The 20,450-nt window shown below is 44.6% G+C and overlaps 1 protein-coding gene across 4 annotated transcripts in view; it reads right to left on the bottom strand.

Moving 5' to 3' along the window:
* Positions 1 to 209: 209 nt before the first annotated feature.
* Positions 210 to 20,450, bottom strand: part of ep300b (E1A binding protein p300 b) — a 31,401-nt gene continuing 11,160 nt past the window's right edge. The window contains exons 12-30 of one of the 4 annotated variants that reach the window (XM_005947007.3): positions 20,100 to 20,179; positions 19,809 to 19,967; positions 19,203 to 19,703; positions 18,698 to 18,937; positions 18,412 to 18,592; positions 17,717 to 17,868; positions 15,569 to 15,808; positions 14,691 to 14,779; positions 13,495 to 13,605; positions 12,168 to 12,224; positions 11,942 to 12,019; positions 11,401 to 11,468; positions 8,170 to 8,320; positions 6,820 to 7,080; positions 6,544 to 6,709; positions 6,147 to 6,314; positions 5,900 to 6,061; positions 4,808 to 5,089; positions 210 to 4,670 (exon numbers count right to left, since the gene is read on the bottom strand). In XM_005947007.3, coding sequence (XP_005947069.1) covers positions 1,602 to 4,670; positions 4,808 to 5,089; positions 5,900 to 6,061; positions 6,147 to 6,314; positions 6,544 to 6,709; positions 6,820 to 7,080; positions 8,170 to 8,320; positions 11,401 to 11,468; positions 11,942 to 12,019; positions 12,168 to 12,224; positions 13,495 to 13,605; positions 14,691 to 14,779; positions 15,569 to 15,808; positions 17,717 to 17,868; positions 18,412 to 18,592; positions 18,698 to 18,937; positions 19,203 to 19,703; positions 19,809 to 19,967; positions 20,100 to 20,179 — 6,215 coding nt within the window. In that variant the 3' untranslated portion in view covers positions 210 to 1,601. The remainder of the gene's footprint in view (positions 4,671 to 4,807; positions 5,090 to 5,899; positions 6,062 to 6,146; positions 6,315 to 6,543; positions 6,710 to 6,819; positions 7,081 to 8,169; positions 8,321 to 11,400; positions 11,469 to 11,941; positions 12,020 to 12,167; positions 12,225 to 13,494; positions 13,606 to 14,690; positions 14,780 to 15,568; positions 15,809 to 17,716; positions 17,869 to 18,411; positions 18,593 to 18,697; positions 18,938 to 19,202; positions 19,704 to 19,808; positions 19,968 to 20,099; positions 20,180 to 20,450) is intronic. The other 3 variants (XM_005947008.3, XM_005947009.3, XM_005947010.3) reach the window with 3 other exon arrangements.

The raw sequence follows: 20,450 nt of genomic DNA, 5'->3' as shown, positions 1-20,450 counted from the left end.
TAATTATTGTGAAAAGTAAAAATGATTTAGTAATCCTCAATCCAGTGCTTAGAATGTGCAACTTATAATTAATCTGATAAATCATGGCACACTGATTCTTCCTTATACAGGCTGCCTTTATAGGTTGGAAGTATGGTATTGGCTGGTCCTGTGTTTATTGGATCAATATTGCACAGCACTAACAAAGAGCCACACACAGGACGCACCGCTATTGGTAATTTTCATTTTATTATAAAAACAGTATTTGAGTCCACAGTTTGTTTCCTTTGTACAGTAAAAAATATTAAATTAACCTCCCAAAGGTCTTAGCAGAAAGATAAAGAGGATGGAGTTCATGGGGAGGAAGCTCACCCCAACTCCCTCTCGAAGAGTAGGCAGGGGGGATTTAAAGTCCAAGGGAAGCAGCAAAGGGGACGAGGCAGAAAGAGACGGAAACCAGCTGCTCACATCACCTTCTTTTGCCTCAGTTCTGTGCAACACAGTTCATTTGGATTGTTATCCTCTGTTTACTTCAAAACAGCAGAATCCTAAAAACACTAAAACCCCACCCCACTCTTTTTGTTTTTCATATCCCAGCCAATGTACTCAAAATGTTACAGGCACACAGGTATGCACCCCCCTCCCCAAGCCTCCACTGCTCCGTTTTAAGCGTCTTTAAAAAGGAAGGAGTGCACACACATTCGAGGGAGAGGGCTTTGCATGTTTGTGAGGCGGGGGGAGAAGAGTGTCTTCCAGCATGACTGATGTCCCAGAAAAACAAAAAGCTGTCCGGGAACGTCGGAAACACATCCGTTCAACACGTCAGACTCGGAGCAGACCCTCAACCTCTGCGAGAAAACACCAACATTTTCCCCAGCTGGAGAGAGTCGACTACAGACATCTAAATCTTAACAGTCAATAACAAAAATATATTTCTATAGGAATCGTAGCAGTCTCAAGGTACATAACCCCGCCCCCTCCCAAAATAAAAGAAATAAATAAAGCAAACCCAAACATTAAAAAATAAAAAAGGGAAGATATGCATCATATTTGGATCTACATTAACAATTATCCACATCACTCTAAAACAGAAAGAGTTTGACATAAGCAAAACAAAATGGATATATATTTATTTTAAAAAAAAATTGTATGCATGAAATCATTTCCTCTTTAATTCTCGATCACTTTTAAAATCTTAAAAACCATTTCTGAAAAAACAACAACAACAAAAAAAGGCAAGTACTTGTATTTATCCCCCAAAAATATCACCTTTTGTGTACTCTGTAACAGGTGGCAGGATGGGGGTGGGTGGGGGTGCTAGAGAAGCAGTCTCCCTCTTTGTCCACAATTGGCAAAAAATATATATATATTAACAGCAATAACTTACAATTTATTTATTCTAATTCTTTTAACAACTGCTTGATTTCTTGTTCATCTCCCATAGGAAGTTCAGTTCAATGCATCTTTATTGAAAACATTTTAAATAACATTTAATAATAGTATTAAAAAAAGAAAGAAAAAAAGAAGGCTGAATAATAACAGTAATACTGTCCTGGGCGAGTGCAGTCTGTGCGAAGGATCACGGAGAACTTCAGCTCAGCTTGACACTTTGAGGAGAAGTCCTACATGATGTTTAAAGGGTTGTGATTCATGTTCTGGCTCAGCGGGTCCTGGCTGTTGCCCCCTGGCCCGTGCAGACCGGCCATGCCACTCAGCTGGGACAGCATGGCACTCTGGTCTGACCCAAATTGCTCCATAGTGTTCTGCTGCTGCTGCTGCTGCTGAGTCGTTGGCTGCTGCTGTTGCTGTGAAGACACTACCATTCCCGGGTGGTGCTGGTTTAGATGGCTTGAGTGTGGCGAACCTGTCTGCAACTGGGGGGAGATGTGGTGCGGAGAAGGCTGAGGCTGCATGCGTGGGGACGGGCTGGAGTGCGGCGGCTGGGACTGGGGTCTGGGTGACGGTTGTGGGGACCGCACCTGGTTAGCCAAGGATGTGGGCAGAGGCTGGCCCTGCAGGTGTGGATGTGGAGACTGGGCGATCTGCTGCGGCTGCTGAGGGCTCATGGGGTTACTGTGCTGGGCTGGTGACCCACCGGGGCCCATATGTCGCTGCTGGAGCAATCTCTGGTGGAGCACTTGTAGGGCCTGAGAAGGTTGGGGTCCACTTTGTGCAGATTGAGGGACCTGGGGTGGCTGCTGAGGGCCTCCTACACCCTCTCCACCTGGACCTGCATCACCCCCTGGCAGGCCAGCCATGGTATGTTGCTGCTGCTGCTGCATCTGGAGATGATGCTGTTGTTGAAGCCTCTGTTGGAGTGCCTGCTGCTGGGCCACAGAGCCTGGGTAGCCTTGCCCCTGCTGGCCCGGTGGACCACCAGGCTGCTGGGGACCAAGAGGCGGACCTCCAGGAGGACCCTGTCCCACAGTGGGAGGCTGCATCCCCGGCTGTCCCATGAATCCCTGGCCCTGTGGTGGCTGTGGTTGCTGAAACTGACCATGATTAATACCCATCTGCTGCTGCTGCTGCTGCTGCTGCTGAAGATGGCGTCTCATGAACAATTCTCTAAGCTGAGGATTGCTGATGTTTCCCATCTGTGGCCCCTGGCCCTGGATTCCTCTCCCCACTCCCTGCTGCTGCTGCTGCTGCAGAGCTGCAACCTGCTGCTGCTGTAAACCGCTGAGCATCGGTCTCTGCTGCTGCTGCTGCAGCTGCTGTACTTGCTGCAGCTGAGCCATAGTGGCGATGTTCACATTGGCCCCTCCCTGACCCCCCATGTGCATGCCTGGCTGACTAACACCAGCAGCATTCAAGTTCACCTGTGGTGCCCCACCTCCAATGACATTTCCAACAGGCCCCCCTGTGGGACCTGGTCCTCCTGGCACAGCCCCTGGTCCGCCAGGGCCCCCCTGCCCCCCCTTATACTTTGATGCCCTCTGTTTGATAAAAGCAGCCATCAGCTGTGGGTTTGACCGCAAGATGTTGAGGACTTGCTGTTGCTGAGGTGGAGAGCTAGGTGAGCGGAGCATCCGTAACAGCTCCTGGAGGGCTGCTTGGGGGAAGTTTCCACCAGCAGCGCCAACCCCCTGGATACCAGTGGCTCCAGGTACACCTGTGACCCCGCCTCCAGTGCCTTGCTGCTGCACCATATTCATCAAGGCAGCATGGCCCTGAGCCTGTTGGTGCTGCTGCTGCTGAGCGGCCATCATGCCAGTGTGGCCCACTTGGTTCATCATAGCTTGTCTCTGGTGGGGCGGCATCCCCTGGGCTGTCCACTGTGTTTGCTGCTGCTGTGGGTTCTGAAGTGGAGCTCCCATCCTCTGCTGCTGGAGCTGTACCTGAGGGGGCAGCTGGCCATGTGGGATGTTACCTTGCTGAGGAGGCTGCTGCATGGGCCCGCTGGTGCCAACCATCATCCCTGTAGGAGCACCTTGCTGCTGATCCATGTGGGCCCGAGCAGCTGTCACTGCCACTTGGGTCTGCGGTGGCATGCCCTGGGCTCCTACCATGCCTACAGACCCTGGGTGTCCCATGCCCATCTGCTGACCTTGACCTTGTTGATGTTGAGGGTGAGAAGGCATCAACTTTCCAGCTGCCTGGGCTGCCTGTCTCTGTAGTGCCATCTTCCTTTGAGCGTCAGCCACCTGCTGAATCTTCATAGCGATTTCTACAGCTGCCGGTGGAGGGCCAGAAGGTTGCTGCTGTGGAAGGGAGGGCTGGCTCGGCGGCTGGTTAGGAGGTTGCTGGCTCCCAATGTTTCCAGTCATGACAGCGCCACCAGGCTGCTGCTGTTGTTGGGGAGGCGTGGCAGAGCCAAGGACTGGTTTACCTTGGGACTGGTGGACTGGTGAGGAGCCTGGAGGTCTGCTGGAAAATTGAGGCAAACTGTTGTGGTGCTGCTGGAGCTGCTGAGGGTTGGTCACTGCTCCACTGGGCTGCTGCTGATGTTGTGGAGAGTTCATTATCCCACCACCACCACCTCCCCCTCCTCCTCCTGGAATTTGCTGGAACTGATGATGAAGGGCAAGCTGGGGAGGCATCCCTCCTGGCTGCTGCTGCACTCCTGGACCAGGACCCATTCCCTGCTGCGGGACTGGAGGCATTGACTGAGTCGGGGTTTGAGGAGTTGGAGGCTGCGTTCCACCAGATGTTGGGGTACTAGGCGCTGTGGTAACATTGTTTCCTGGTGATGGAAGTCCAACTGCAGATCCGCCCGGTGGCCCTCCAGCTGGCTGGGTCACCCGCTGCATGGTGGCCATCCTCCTTCTCAGCATCTGGGCCTGCTGCAGTCTGTGCTGCAGCTGCTGCTGCCGGAGTTTCTGCTTAATGTTCAGACAGAACGGGACAGGACATTTGTTCTCCTGGCAGTGTTTGGCGTGGTAGCAGCACAGAGCAATGAGCTGCTTGCAGATAGGACAGCCGCCATTGGTCTTGCGCTTGCAGCCCTTTGTGTGCTGCACAACACGCTTCATCTTCTGACAGGACGGCAGCGAGCAGTTGGCATTGCGACACTGGCAAGCGTGGACCAGCGACTGGATGCAGCGCTGGATGCTGAGGCGGCGAGAGTCACCGGGGCTTTGAGTAGCTGCCGCTGCCTGGTTGCTGCTGTCGTCATCCAGGCCAAGCCCCAGCTTTTCCATCTTGTGCTCATGACCCTTAGTGTTGTAGCAGGTGATACACAAGTCATAGTCCTGGAAAATTAGGCAAAATTAATAGTTTAATAACACAAAACTGATAGATTAACTAACATATGCTACTGTGAAATGAAAAATTGTGCTTTAAAAAAAAGATCTGAATATTCATAAAGTACAGTTTAAATGTTTCTCACCTCGCAGACAGTGCAGTGGAAGCGAGTCTCCACGTGGTGTTTACACTCGTTGCAGGTATAGACGAAGCGGTCCTGGCTCTGGTTGTGGAGCTCCACCAACATACACATGGAGCTCCACTTGGACCTCCTGAGAGAGCTGAACTCCAAGTGCTTGTCTCTGGCCAGAGTTAGAAAGGCATCACGGCCGTCCATCAGATCGCAGGCCATTAGAGGATCTGGGTCGGTGATGGGGGGCAGTGAGTTGGCGGTGGGACCAGCAATGAGGCGGATGACGAAGAAGACCTGCCAGTTTAAAGCGAGGAAAATATTTAACCAACCTTTAACAAGATCTGATTTAGTATTTTTATGCGGGAAGATAAAACTGAGGGAAAATGTGTCTTTTTTTCCCCTGCAGATCAGTGAGTCAGTGTTTTGTTTTGTTTTTTAATAAAATGTTACCATCATTGCACTAAACAATTTTGGTCTCTTTTCTTTTTTAGACTTAAAGTTGAGGATCATTAGAAGCGTGGTTGCTTTGAAGGACAAGTAGGTGCCACTCAGACCACTAGCTTCCTGCTAGGTGTCACAGAACTGGACCTCTGAACTGGGGCAGACTTAAATGCAGCTGCTTGCTTTGTGGCTTCTTCAAAATAATTTATTTCAGTGCGTGAAATTAAAGGATTTTATTAGTCTGTTGCATACAATGTATGTGTGCAACTTGCTTTTTGGTGTCAGCTGATAACTTCCCTTCCCCCTTTTGCCCAGCTGTAGTCACTTCTGGTGCCAAAAACACAGCTGACAACAGGTCATGATGGTATGGATGAAGCTTCAAAAACGGGAGCTCACAAACCAGCAGTGGCATAACACTGGCTGTTTCCATCTTTTATATACAGGCCATGAAACAAGGTGACTTTCTTGTTAATGGTTGTGTTGCCAAAAGGCATCTTTGAGGTTGCACTAAGCACATGGACTGTGTTTTAATGCCGCCGTATTAAGTAAGTAATATCAGAACTGCTCCACAAATCAGTCTGATGGCTGATAGTGGTATAAATATGCTGCAGTGTCGAGTAAGAGAGTAAGCAGCGGCACTACGACTAAATTAGACTTGCATACCTCTTTATGTTTCTCCATTGTGGCGTAAAGTTTCTGGGAAAGGTCGTTGGAAACGTTGGGCATCCCTGGTTTTTTCTTATTGGCTCGGCTCAAGCTGCTCTTGTTCTTGCTCGTCTTTTTATTGTTCTTCTTTTTGGCATTCTTGCTGTCTCCTTTTATGGCCTGTGAACGTTTAAATGTCAATTAAGCAAGAGGACACTGCGAATATATATATTGTGACAAAAATTGAGGACCTTGTTCCACTCACATCTGTGCTCTCATTAGAGGTGCTGTTCTCCTCCCTCTTCCTCTCCTCCTCCTCCTGTTCCAGTTCCTTGATGCTCTCCTCCAGGACGTTAGGCCAGAAGTCGCCCTCAAAGTATGGCAGCTCCTTGGCACTGGTCAGCCGGTCTTCTGTTGCCTGCTTGAAAATGTCCTAAAGGGATGACGAGGACGAAACAAGGTAATGCTGTTAATGAGGTTTCAGAGGGTCACACAAAGCATGCAAGAAAACTATGTTAAAGACAGTCCAGGGCGATGGAAACCGTAAGAAGCCACATGAAACTACCAGAGTACCTACAAGAACAGCTTGTAAATGGACTCATTTGCTCAAAGAATCTGGGACAACCAGACAGAGCATGAGAATTAGGGCTAAACTGTCTCACCTTGTAATCATGGACTACGCGCTCAGACACAGCCTTGTCCAGCATCTTCTTGTACCATTCCTGCAAGCGTTTAGGCTTGGGGATCTTCTGGTCCAGTGGGTGACAGTGGAAGATGTAGTCATCCCCTTCACTAGGAGGACAGGCCCAGATATGCCCTGTTGTAAACCTGAGACAGGGAGACAAGGAGCCTTTTATATAAAACTGAGCTTTTCATGCAACTAAAAGCATTCAGAAACAGCAAATGTAACACAAAGAAACTCTAAGCTCCTGTCTTACCCCAGCCTTTTGACATACTCCAGGTAGCCCAGCAGGATCTCGTGATAGACTGCAGTCCTGAGGTGTCGAGGTTTGAAGAAGTGCACGCTGTCCAGGTAGGAAATGTACACTCGCCTCTGATTGGGAGGAGGGCAATCTGAGCCGTACTCTTGAACGTGCATGCCGAAAAAGCAAACGTCCGCTCCGTCAACGTCCTCGAATGCAAACAGGGCTTTCATCCTGTACGGGAAAGACTCAGCCATCTCTCCATTGTCCACAAACCTGACAGGGAACAAAAATAGGTGAAGAAAACTGGCGTCAAACATTATCAGCAAATGAAGAAACTTGACGGTGGGACGTGTGAACACAAACTACAGCCATGCAGCGCTTTTACCGAGTGAGCTAAAATCTGGTTAGGACAAAACTGTCAAAGCCAAAGGGGTTGGATGTTAAATGAGACGCAAGTAATCACTGAAATCAATTCAGATTGCAGCTTTCCTCCTTCTCGACTTGCTGGACACTTGTTTTAATCTTTAATCTCCTCACTCACTGCTGAGTCACCTCTCATCTTCCCCTTTGATAATCTCATAATGATTTGCCTCGTCGCTGTGAAACGTAGGGAAGTATTCTTCTCACTGATTCCTTCAAGGATTCATACATACTTGCATGCAGAGCCCGACAGAATATTTGGTCATTTAAAACGCTGATATATTAGCTGATGTTTTTTTTTTTATTCATTTCAGACACACAAAGCAGACACAGATTTACCCAATACTTGTTATCTGTAGTCTTTCTTAATGAGTTCCTACTAAGATAGTATGACAATGCAGTTTAAAATATTGTTTTGAGCGTTTATCGGGTTTCAAACAAATGATATTAACAGGAAAGGTGCAGAGTGCCCCCTAGAGGACAATATACACAACACTACATCTCATAACCTTGTTTAGGATATTTCTCTCCTTTGTTTTTTAACTTTCATTTATTGACCATTACAAACACTGATATAAAGAATGATAACATATCAGTATCAATATCCACCAATATATCTGCCACACTGATATATCTGCGCTAACTCTATGTAGAACAGGGATCAGTGTTTTCTCACACTTTAAATCATTTTTCATTGTTCCTGCAAAACTGACAAACATGATCTTAACTTATTACCCTTCACTTACATTTTTTTATGCACAAACTGATATTTTTGTTAATACATGTAATAATATGTAGCACCTCAAAACTTTCACCTACCAAAATCACAGCTTACCGTAATAACTCCTCCCATAGCAATTAGGAGTTTCCATGGATTCCCACCTCTAATCAGTAATTATGTTCCCCAAAAACCTGCAGCAGCAGTGAAATTTAACTGTTTACCTGGACTTCATTCCCGGCTTGACTTCAACCACCTTGTCTGAGACATGGACCACACGAATGGTGACCTCTCCAGACTCGGGATGGTTTTGCCGCTTGATGTAGTCGTTCACGCGAGTTTCTAAAAAGTTCCCCAACTTGGTTTGAGGAAGCCCTGCGGACACAGAGAAACAGGTGTGACCAAATAACAGAGCTGAGAGGTACCACTATTCTCACACTGTAGTTTTTGGTGAACAAGTATTTTAACTTCTTTATTTGTGAAAAACTGGAAGCAGCTGTGGGACAGAGCCTTTTTCTGACTTCATTCATTGAAAACCTCCACCAACAAATATCTACTACCTTGTATCCAGGAAACAGACCTCCATGCAACACATCATTTCATCAGCCTCACTCCGGTATAATCAATCTAATCTTTTGTCCTCCATTTGTTCAGTTTCCTCAGGTTTTTAAAGCACACACTGCACACCCCACAGAGATATGGGAGATATCTCAATGAATCAACTCATTGGTGCAAAAACACCACTTTATGTCTGCCAAACGGTGTTACCGATGGCATTATCATATATTAAACTAAAGATAAGGGAACAAACAATGTGTTTTTGTGACAGGCTGCTAGTAACAAAGTGTTTAAAGTAAGGGTGGAAATTTAACGCATTAATTGCAATGAATTTGAAAATATAACGCATTAAAAAATAATGCATTTAATCGCACTTTGAATTCCTAGCTAAGGGGAACTTTTGTTGATGCACGATTTCCTGGTATACCGATTACACTGATGCACACATCAGAGCTACAAAGCATCAGAAGAAAGCGCATTGCTAGGACTGATGGGAGGCAAATTTCATTTCAAAAGACTACCCGATCGAACTGGACCTGAAAAAAGTCAGATGCAAGGACTGGACTGAAAAAGCAGCCAATGTCCAAAAACTTTGAAAGATGAAGAAACTGCTGCTCAAGACCACGAAAACGCAAAAAACTAAAGTCAGGACAGTCTGGATCATTGGAAAGCAAAGTGTAAAGAAATGAAGGGAAACTCAGGTTTATGTATAGGATGGCATTTCTAAGTTAAATGTACTTATAAAAACACTGAGAAATCCCTTCTTTCAGCATGGATGACTAATGCTAACCAGGCATAGTTTTCTGGGTAAAATCCAAATCTACATCAAAAAACAAAAAAACAAAAAAAAGAGCCTTGCTGGCAGCTTTCTTTACTGTTTTTCTGAGTCTGCTGGTGACAAAAACAACACCCTTCTAGTAACTTTGCACGATTTACAGTTCAAAATAATCCTCATTTATCCTGCAGTGTATAGCAGGGGGGTAATACTGAACAGAATTGCAGAAACGGGTATTTAAAAGAAGCCCTGCGACAGACTGGCGACCTGTCCAGGGTGTACCCCGCCTTTCGCCCTATGACAGCTGGGATAGGCTCCAGCGCCCCCCGCGACCCTGAAAAGGATAAGCGGAAGCGAATGGATGGATGGATAGATGGATGGGTATTTAAAAGAGTAAATAAATGAATTGCACTATCATACTGTCTGCAATAATACTGGTATAAAGACATAAGGTCATATTAATGCTATGACAATGCCATAGATTTACACTCCCTAGTGCCTGCAACAATTAGATGATCCTGAGCATTCCTAAAAACTGTGTCAGATGATGACTAAGTAGATATAAAGGACACTGCCTCAAAAACATCTGAAGTGCAGTGCTTTTCAAAATATACAAGAAACGTGTTCCTGCTGAAGGTGAAAACAAACTTGTTTAACCACTTGAGGCAAAAACCAGGCTACGAAGGAGGAGATACTAACAGCTGCTGATGTGCAACCCAGATGTAAACAAAAGAGCCTGCCGAGCATTGCTGGAGCATTTGTGAGCTGCACTCCACATGACAGGAAGAGCATACAGTGGACAGAAATCACTGATCCGGTTACATACTTCGAAGTGACGGCTTCAAGCAGCTAAAAAGATCAAAGATACGACAACCCAGACAGATTTTCAAGGTTAGGTTACTTTAGTTACTGTTGCCTCAATGTCCAGGGAAAATACGACTTTGGCTACTTTTGTGCTTTTAATCTCAGCCTGATCTTTTTGTTAACACTATTATCGTTTTTCTTTTAAAAGGAAAAAATAATGAAATTGTGGACACAAGCGGTGGAAATAAGCTTTCTCCAAAGGGTGGATGGGCTCTTCCCTAGCATAGGGTGAGGAGTTCAGTCATTCAGGAGGGGCTCAAAGTAGAGCCGCTGCTCCTCTACATCGAAAGGAGCCAGCTAACGCAGTTGCCTCTTAGGTAAGGTGTTCGGGTTAGGGATGTCCTACTGAGAGCAGCCCCCCCCCGGGGGAGACCCAGGAAACAATCTCCCTCTTGGCTGGCCTGGGAATGCCTTGGTGATTCCCCAGATAAGCAGGAGGAGGTGGCTGGCAAAAAGGAGGCCTGGCCTTCCTTGCCCCCGAGACTCGACTTCACATAATTGGGATAAAATGGCTCGATGATTTATTGTTTTGTTATTTTAGATTTTAACTGTGTTTCCTTGTTTTAGACTGGTCACTCAGTCTAATTTTTTGCCCCTCATCTCTAGGTCACACTTTAAATGAGGAAGTAGAGGGTGGCTGATATTGCCTTGAAATTATATCACAATATTTCACGACAATAAAGATGAAAAAATATATATATATATATACTGAAGGTTTTATTCATGCTTGCGCTTGAAACGTATATTAGTGGAAGTAAATCAATCCTTACTGCCGGTGACACAAACCTTATTTGTCTAGATTATTTATCAAGATTGTTTAACAGTGATGTAGCATAATGTAAACATAAAGACAGTCAACATTGATTTTATTCTGTGGCAAGTTTTGGTACATTTTTTAAATTATATACATTTTTCATTTATCTTCTAAGAGAGGCATTGAATTCATGTGAAGAGAAGATTTGTACATTAGCAGGAATGTAGCACACCAGTGTTATAACAGTGTGAACGCAGTGTTATGTTTATGTGACAGTGCAATAAAAACATTTGTCACTACAATAAATATATAAAAATCAATGACCAATCCTGACACATAATCACAAATCTCAGCACCGATCAAAATAATTGTCCGAGCCAATTTTCTTCTGATTAGTTGCCTCTCTCAAACAGGTGCTTTATTAAAAATATGTGGGTAGGGCGAAGAAGAGAAGCAGAGGTGTAAGGACTAAGCATTAGACGAGCCCAGCTTTATTCCACTTACTTTTGGCGGCGTATTTGTTTTCTTTCCGTGTCTTATTGGCCTTTTTGAGACAGCTGTCACAAACAAATCTGGAAGTGAAAATTCAACGGTTAGATTTGTTGGTTACCATCAGCTCTGTCACAATAATCAGCAGTGACAGTGACAAAGCGGCTCTAATCAAGACATGACTCGGCCTTTCATGCTAGTCCTCCTTTCTTTAAACAACTCTAATGAGTGGGAAATCACTCACATCTCTCAATTAAAAACAGACCACACATGTAGGGAGGTCAATCTTGGAGGAATGAGTGTCTTTGCTACGGGACTGCCGCCACGCTGTCAGGCATTTTTGACACCCCCACCCCGATGTAGCGTTTGAGATTTAAAACCTATTTTAAATCAGTAGCAGCTGGAAAAGTGAATGTCAGACCCAACATTTGTAGTTGGGCATATTAAGTGATTTTAGTTAAAAAAAAGAATGGAGATTATATTCCAGACCCAGTCACGCAATGCACTGTGCAGAGAGCGTGTGTGTTCGCGTGTGTGTCTGTGATAGCTGGCTCACCCTGACGGCCATATGGTTTCATTATGGAGGACGCAGATCTGGTGCATTTTACGGCCGCAGTCGATACATTCCACAAGTCTGAGCGGGGAGAGCGCGAGGAGACAAAAGACAGACGTTCAAAAGTTAGTACAGTGAAAACATCACACCCGAGGAAATAACCCGCTTGATTCCTCGAGAACCTTTAACACAATAATGGCTCTCAAATGAGTGAAGAAGGGCTACATACAGCTCGGGGTCAAGCGTGTCGTTCTTCTTCCGCTGGAACTGGTCTTTGTTGATGGAGCTGTGGGAAAAATCAGAAAGAACCAGCTGTAATCAACTCAGCCCTCTGCAGACTGCAGGCTGCGTTTCCTTCATTCGGAAACGTTTACAACAAATTCAAAATGTGCCCACTGTCTCAACACTTCCCCTCTACATGCTCTCATCCTGATCATCTGTCATGGAAGACAAAGCAATAATAGGAAGCTCTTCTAACCCACAGAGCCGCCACAAACTAATCCTGTGCAGCTCAACACTGTTTAATCCTACAGGACTTACTGTTAATTATCTGGACCATTTTCTCGCTCATTCAACAACTGGGTCAATAAATATCAGGACTAGAACTTTGTGACTGATTATTCCATTATTCATTTGATCAGTAAAATCTGCAGCCTGTTTCCTAAGCTGCAAGATGCCACTTAGCGAATGTTTTGCCCAGGCTGAGCTCAGTTTACTACCATGTGTGATAAGTGTGTGGCATTGGTTCTCATTTTGGCTAACAGAAAGATGCAGGACGATTATGTTACAGTGATATCAAATACAGACGAGCAACAAATCCACACCTAAGAGAAACAAAGACTTAAATTATAAAAAAGGAAAGAAGTGAAGCTTCTTTCATCAGATTTTACACCAGAAGTCCTCCCGATCTTGAACTGGAATCTTATGTGTGTTAAGCAAATGAATGAATCACTACAGTGTGGCGCCACTAATAAAAATGCAATGCTTTTACAACAGTAACATTAATTAAGAAAAAGCAGCTTGAGGAACTAAAAACAAAACAAATAAACAAACAAAAAACTGCAGCTCAGCTATAGGTGTACACAACAGGAAACATTTGAGTGCCTTTTTTTTGTGCAGTTTTATTTCCAAAGATGTTCCTCTGCGGAGGCATCGCTGCAGAAAAGCTGCTCTGCAGTGTTGGGAGACACTGATGATACCATTTAGAGGACACAAACTAACTTTTAAACTGTATTTTTGATCACTAAATTATATTTTCGTGACGTAATTTAGCGCTGGTCGCTTGCACAATAGTCTTTTCACTGCATTCACAACAACCCTATCAAAATCTGTGTGTTGAACTGTGTTTCACTCAGGAGGACAGAAGCATTTCTTCTTAAAAAAAAAAAAAAACTAAAACAAAATAAAGTTTCCAATTAGTTTTCAATAAATTCACAAATATATTTGATAGCCTAAAGAAAAGGAGTGGTTTTCAAGCATTACACAAGGACCTCTGAGATGAAGCAAGCTGTCTTGTGTTGTGCGTTGCATGAAGGAGACAATGTGATGGTACTCACGTCTGAGGCTGGGAGGGGTCATCCCCCAGGGAGACACTCTCGCCTTGGATTTCGTTGAAACACTTCTCACAGAAGTGATACCTGTCAGCAAGAAGCCCATATTTTGGTGAACTACACCGTTCGTCATCAGCACAGCCAATCACAGAGAGGGCACGAAGAAGCAGCCGCCAATCAGGGCAGGACAGGCCAGGGGGTGGACACACAGGAGGAGGCAGAGGGCAAGGTAGGTCGTCGCCGGCAGCCAATCGTGATGCAGGGTTTTTGTGTGGGCGGGTGTTTTGATTTTGCGCGTAAATTTCGGAGTGGATGATTGGTCACACCAAAGCAGGCCAATGCAGACATCACAAGCGTTAAAAGAACACAAGGAGGGAGAGAGGGGAAGGAGAAGGGAAGGGAAAAGGGAGGAGGGAGACGGGGAAAGGGAGGTCAAAATGAATATTAAAAAAAAAAAAAAAATTTAAAAAAAAAGCGTGAAATAAAACGTTACAGATCAGACGGAGACGATGAAGGGAGGGACAGAGGGAGGAGGGGTCGAGGAGCATGGAAGGAGAAGGATGTGAACAACAACCAACAGAGGACAGAGAGCCAAGGCAAAGCAAAGATTAGCATCAGACGTTCAGTGATAAACAACAACAACAACAACAACAACATTACAGCAACATGAGAGACCACTAGGAGCTGTGGAGGAGGAAGGGAGTGAGGAGTCTCCATACATGAAAAGGTGGATGAGGAAAAAAAAAAAATTATTAAATGGTAAAGCAACAGAGACCCATCATCCTTTCTGGTCATTTATAAAGTGGGAACCTTTCTTCTGGTGACGAGCATGACACCACCACCACCTCCTCCCACTCTGCTCATGACGGTACATTTTAGAAAATGTGAAATCAACTTGGTTGTGAGAACAGTGGTGCAACAAATTTTAAAAAAGAGGAACTGTGCAGGACGACAGGAGCCCACTTTATGAATGACAACAACATGGAAATTAAAGTGGTGAAGTATGGAGATGGTGCCAGGGTAACCATTTGAAGCCAAATTAAAACTCATCTGTGATTGAACTGACTGATTGATGCTATGCTGTAGGAAATATCAGTGTGAGGAATACAACACGACACATACGAGGTGATCTCACTGTCTGCATTGTCACAGCAAAAAAGAAAAAAAAGAAATGAGAACCAAGTTCTGCCGACAGCCCTTACCTGTTCTGGTAGCTAAAATAAGCAGCGTCACGTTGGATGGTGCATAACTGTTTTCCATAGCAGCATAGCGTTTGGGGGGAAAACTCAAACTGCAATGAGGAGACAAAAAGAAATCTCATATGAATAAATGTTTAAAAACACACACTAACACTAGATGTACTAGGTTTACATAAAGTCACAGACTGTAAAAAAAAAAAAAAAAAAAAAAAAAAAAAAAGAGAAGATGGACTTCGGGGTCTTTGTCTCCAATGGCAACCAGGGGACAACTTATCTGAATTCAAAACTAACTAACACATTACATTTCTTTGCTCCCTTTTCAGCTTCTTCTAATCCTATATCCTAATCCACGCAGTGATGTGGAGGATTTGTCTGAGTGGAGAGAACTAAGGTTATTATAATTAACTAAAACTAAAGTAAAACTAATATTAAGATGTGAAAAAAAAACATTTTAGTTAACCAAAATAACTATAAAAACTAGACTTTAAATAAAATAAAACTGAAACGACTTTGTGAACTTCAAAAACGAAAATTAAAATGCAGGAAAAATCTTTAGTTTTAGTATCTGATAGTTTGGTTACAAAAAACAAGTATGTGTTTAAAAAGTTGTGTTTTTATTGCAATACCTGCCTCTGACATATGGTAATCATTAAAAAGACTAAGGTTAACACTGAACCTAATAAAAACTAAAATGCAACATTTTCAAACAACAAAAACCAAACTGAAATAAGAAAACCCACTCTGGAAACTACCTGAAGCTCAACTAGATTCAAAACAAAAAAGGTTCTATTCAGCAGGTTTGAAATGGTAGATAAAGTTTTTCACTTATTAGTCTACACCTGCAGACACACAGGAACGATAAAAACATGGTTCTGCCTCACCTTCCTCCCACAGCAGTACCCCAGGCCCTGCATGACGGGATCAATCTCCGACTCGAACACCTCAGCCAGCTTGGAGCAGTACTTGTAGACGCGGGAGGTTTTGCGGTTGTACAGCCAGGCGTTGTTGAACATCAACCAGATGTCCTCTATATACTGCCACGGCTCCTGGTATTGCCCCGTGTCCAGCTTCCGCTTGATGGTCGACAGGTCCATGGGGTTCTTCACGATGTCAAAGTAGTCCTGGTTTGGAAGGGACGCCGTCCAGGTAAGAATGGCAAGTCAATGTAAAGTTCAGGTAGTTGAGAAAGATTTAGAAGCAGGGAGAAAGGAAAGAGCAGCGAGATGTGGGAGCATTTGATCACCCAAGGGAAGAGTTTGAGAGATGGGGGGGGGGGAAAAAAAAAAAAAAAAAAAAAAAAAGAGTACGATCAAGGTCATCGTCGTCGTGGTCATCAGGTGAAGGTGCGATGATGGCGTCGCAGTCAACCAGGTGGGACCAGAGTAGGGAGAGAAGAGGGTGCAGGGGGACAATGTTGTTGAGCGCTGTAGAGAAGAAGGTTCGCGTGCAAACAGAGAGACATGACAACTTCTGCCCTCCAGCTCTCTGCCTTGCACCGTACTTTAAAAGTCAAGTCCCTGTCTGTGCTGTCAGCTCATACACCCATTTAAACACTACCTAAAGATGACATGTAAACATAATGCAAATGACACCCAGTAATGTGACTGCAAAATTATTATTTATCAATTTGCTTTGGGAAGTATGTCGGCTCATTTTGCCACACAGCCGGGGGGAAAATGAGTCTCTGGGTTGTGATCAGGGTGCAAAACCAAGAAGAATAGAGCAGCGGCAAAAGCAACAAGGCAGACAGAGATAAACTGTTTCTAGCAGCCGAGTGGTCGGCGTCAGCTATGCTAGCAGCACGAGCGGCAATATGTTGGCTGAGTTAAAATCAACAGGGCTGAGGTGAAGCAAGTGAGTGTGAGAGGAGGGACGACTCTCTGGGTTGTTTTTCTTTTCCTGTCTTAGGCATTCTGCTTCTCCTCAAACTAAAGCACAGTTTGAAAGGCAGAGAGGGGTGTCAGAAGAAAGGAACCAACAAGAAAGGAGGTCCATCGGCTCTGAGTGAAAACACTCACAAGAGGAAAAAAAACCTGATGAAAACAAACAAGCAGTGCCTAATTTCTATTACAGGGCCGAATATATATCACAGCAATGTGCTATATTTTGTTTTTTATTAATCCAAACTATTGTAAGTTACATTCCCCCCCCCAAAAAAAAAAAAAGAAAAAAGAAAAAAAAGAGCTGAATGGTTATTCAGCAGCAGAAAGTTACATCCCTTGAATGTGGGTGCTCCAGAAGGAGATGTGAGCCAACAGGCTTGTTAATCACTGCTGTTTATTAATGTTCATATTTGCAGTGGGAGGACAGACACAGTTGCTCCGATTCAGAGTAAAAACATCCTGAATCTTATCAAGTAGTCTTCCCTCCAAATTGGACCCACTGAAGGTCTCCCACCTCTACACACTGCCCACCTGAACACCGTTACACTACTACTGGTGAGGAACTGAACTAGAAAGCTAGCAATGGGACACTACCACGATGATGATGATGATGATGATATATTAAAAAAAACATTTTTTGAAGCAATGCAACTTTAAAACTTGATGTCAAATGGCAACAAATTAAAATACATAAATGAAAGCAACTGGCTCGTGAACTGCAAATCATCCAGAGTGTATCCCGTGCAAAGTCTTTATTTTTAGGTATGTGTAATATTCTTTCAACCGTTTTTTTTTTTCTTATATTATGAAGTTTTTAAATATGGAGTTAAAATACATTTCAGCTGTTAATACCTTTTGATGTTGTTTCATATTAAATTTGCATTCATAAGAGCCACTGCTTTCATTTACAAATGGCAAAAAGTAGCATACAAATACAAACACGTAAACCTATGACATGCAGTGGGGGGGAAAAAAAAAAACAAAAAAAAAAACATTGAGGTAAGAGTACAAAGTAAAATTAAAGTGTGGAAAAAAAATACGAAAAGTATGAGAAAGAAAAATATTTAAGATGGAAGAAACAAAAACAAAAATAAGCTAAATTTTGAGAGGAGTTGAAGCAAAATGGCAGCCAGTGCAGTCCCTTACCAGGTTAGTTTTGTTACTAGTTCGAATACGTACGGGTATTCCCAGTAACTGGGGGTCCACCGGCTGACGGAAGGGAAGGGACTCCGGGTCCTGCCGGTACAGAGATTCCAGGGTGGGCATCAGAGCCTGACGCAGCTCCTCGGGCTTAAAAACTGGAAAAGGAGAATCAGTCAGGGAGTGGATCAGGGAGCGGTCAGTAACCCCCCCCCACCCAACTGCATTATTAAAATAGGACGTCTTGTGCTCATTTCCAGCTCTGTGTGTTTATTCCGTAATTTATTCATTGTTCATTTTCTTTCTGTCTGATTGGGGGGGGGGGGCAATATTTCCTAAAAAGGGGGGGAAAGAACAGAACCACTATAATTCAGGAATAATGGGTGCAGGCTTAAGCAACAGCTTGCGTGAGCCTACCACTCATACATAATGCAATGTTTTGCATATTATTCTGTGGTATGATGCACAACACTGTTAATAAGCTACGACAGCCTTCGCTACTTCACATTCACAGGCCAGCACTGTCAGAAACAATGATAAAGTTCACAGCAGTTCATCTTTCTCCTCGAGTAGATTCATGTGATTTCAACTTATTTCTCTATGACAGTGCTTCACATGAGTCACAGTTTGTGGTAACACAGCTGTCACTGTGGAGATGCTACAGCTGTTAATCACTAACAAAGACAACAGTGGACGCTTACTTTTCTTCTTGCTCTGAGTGTTAGCTGGGGAGCTGTTGGTGGCTGCTGACCCTGACCCTTCCTCTTTCTTCACTTCTGGCTTCTTGTCTTCACTTTTCACTACTGACGATGACACACAAGATGAAGACGTGTCCATGGGCTCTCCTTTACACCCGTCTCCTGATGGCTTCTCTTTCTTTATCTGAGAGAAAAGGTTTGTGTGTCAGTTAACAAATTTCTTTATCAGAATGAAGACTAAAAGAAGACTAAAATAAAACATCAGGAAGTTCATTTTGAAGAGCCTCACCTCTGGTTTCTCCTCCATCTTCACATCAGCTTGACCCTTTCCCATCTTCCCCTTGCCGTCTCCTTGAGCATCGGCTCCTTCGTCGTCCTCTTCTTGTTTCTTCACCTCCATTTTCACATCTTCCTGGCTGGGAGCAGGGCCGTTGGCTGAAGCGAGCTGAGAGGTGGGATCAGTGCTGCTGGTGACTGATGCTGGAGAGCAAACCTGACCATCTGCTGTCAGAGAAGGCTTCGCAGATAGCTGAGGCAGAGCAGGCAGAGATGGAGTGAGGTTTAGAAAAGGCAAGTTAGAAATCACAAACGGGACACGTGCCATGTTATGTTGGGTTTACACAGTCATCTGCTAAAACTAAACATGATGATTTTTTCCCCATATTTCCTGTGAGTACAAAAAAATAAGAGTCAGATAGGGAACCAATTCAAAACGAAAGGCTCACAAAACTTAGTCTTAGGGAAAGAATGTGGAGTAAGAGCAGACAAAGAAAGAAAGACTCTAATCTGCTCACCGGGGTCTGTGGCTGCTGTGATGGCACGTGAGCATTCTGATTCAGCACTGAAGAAGTCTGATTTGTTTGAGGGCCCGAGGAGGCCATGTCCCCAAGTGTCTGCTGTTGAAGGTGATTAGCTTTCTCAGAGTTCATCGTGTGCACTGATGGCTGCGGCTGCGGGGCTTGCTGTTGCTGCTGCTGAGGGTGCTGGGGATGGGGCAGCTGGGGTGTGCTGGGGGTCTGCGGCTGCGGGGTCTGACAACCAGGTAACCTCGGGGGCGTCTGATGGGGTTGAGGTGTTAAGCTGCGTGCTGGTGACGGGGAGTTTGTTCGCATAGGCGGACAATGAGGGAAAGCGTTGGACTGGTTGGAGGATGGAGGCAGGTTAGGCAGAGACCCAGTGCCACCAGCATTCACAGACCCCATAGAGCCTACGGGGGCTCCAGAGCCTGGAACAGAAGGGGCGGACTGGGGAGCGGGGCTGCTGGCTGGGTGGGATGGCGGTGTTGACATCTGGTTCTGATGCAGAGAGTAGGACACAGGATAATGTTTAGTCATCCTCTTTGAAACTTGATCATTCTAAACTTGTTACAAAGTAATGTCACTCTTCAACTCAGTCCTTACCGCATGCACAGCATTCTGTGTTCCTGACTGATTCATACCAACGGCACCAGCACCAGGACCAAGTCCTGGACTGGACCCAGGAAACTGGCCTGGAGGGAGGTACTGGTTCTGTAACGGTGTGGCGTTAGGCTGACTCATCCTCGTTGTTCCCATACCCATCTGGAAACAAAACAAGTCACGTAAAGTCTCATGTAAGCTCTTCTACTGCAGTTAGAGCTTTTCACAGCACATGAGTCAATAAATGATATTCATATGAACCCAAATGACAGAGAATGCAACAGTGATGCCAACCTGGTTCAGCGGAGCAAGAGGAGGCGTCGACCTCTGACCCATCGACTGCATCCCACCTATCTGACCAAACTGGTTCATTCCTAAAAAAAAAAAAAAGGACAAAATCGAGGCCTGTGAAAACACTTTTCACTGGGCATTGCTGTAACTTGCACTGTTTGGATTATGCAGACATATTAATGAAAGTGATATAAAGAGTAAGTATTTCCTGGTCGTGGCAGCGTGTAATCTCATTTAAATTTGGCTCAAACTTTTTCTGAAGATGTTTAAGCCTTGGTTCACAAAGATTAGAGTGATAACCATATTAATAATATAGATTATCAGCAGTTTATATAAGGTCATTTTTTTTGGTAG

The sequence above is a fragment of the Haplochromis burtoni genome, unplaced genomic scaffold (genome assembly GCF_018398535.1).
Source record: "Haplochromis burtoni strain Fernald_Lab_line unplaced genomic scaffold, NCSU_Asbu1 Contig_514, whole genome shotgun sequence".
Classification (NCBI taxonomy): domain Eukaryota; kingdom Metazoa; phylum Chordata; class Actinopteri; order Cichliformes; family Cichlidae; genus Haplochromis; species Haplochromis burtoni.
The sequence above is the reverse complement of the archived record's forward strand: the minus strand, read 5'-3'. Positions and strand labels throughout refer to the sequence as shown.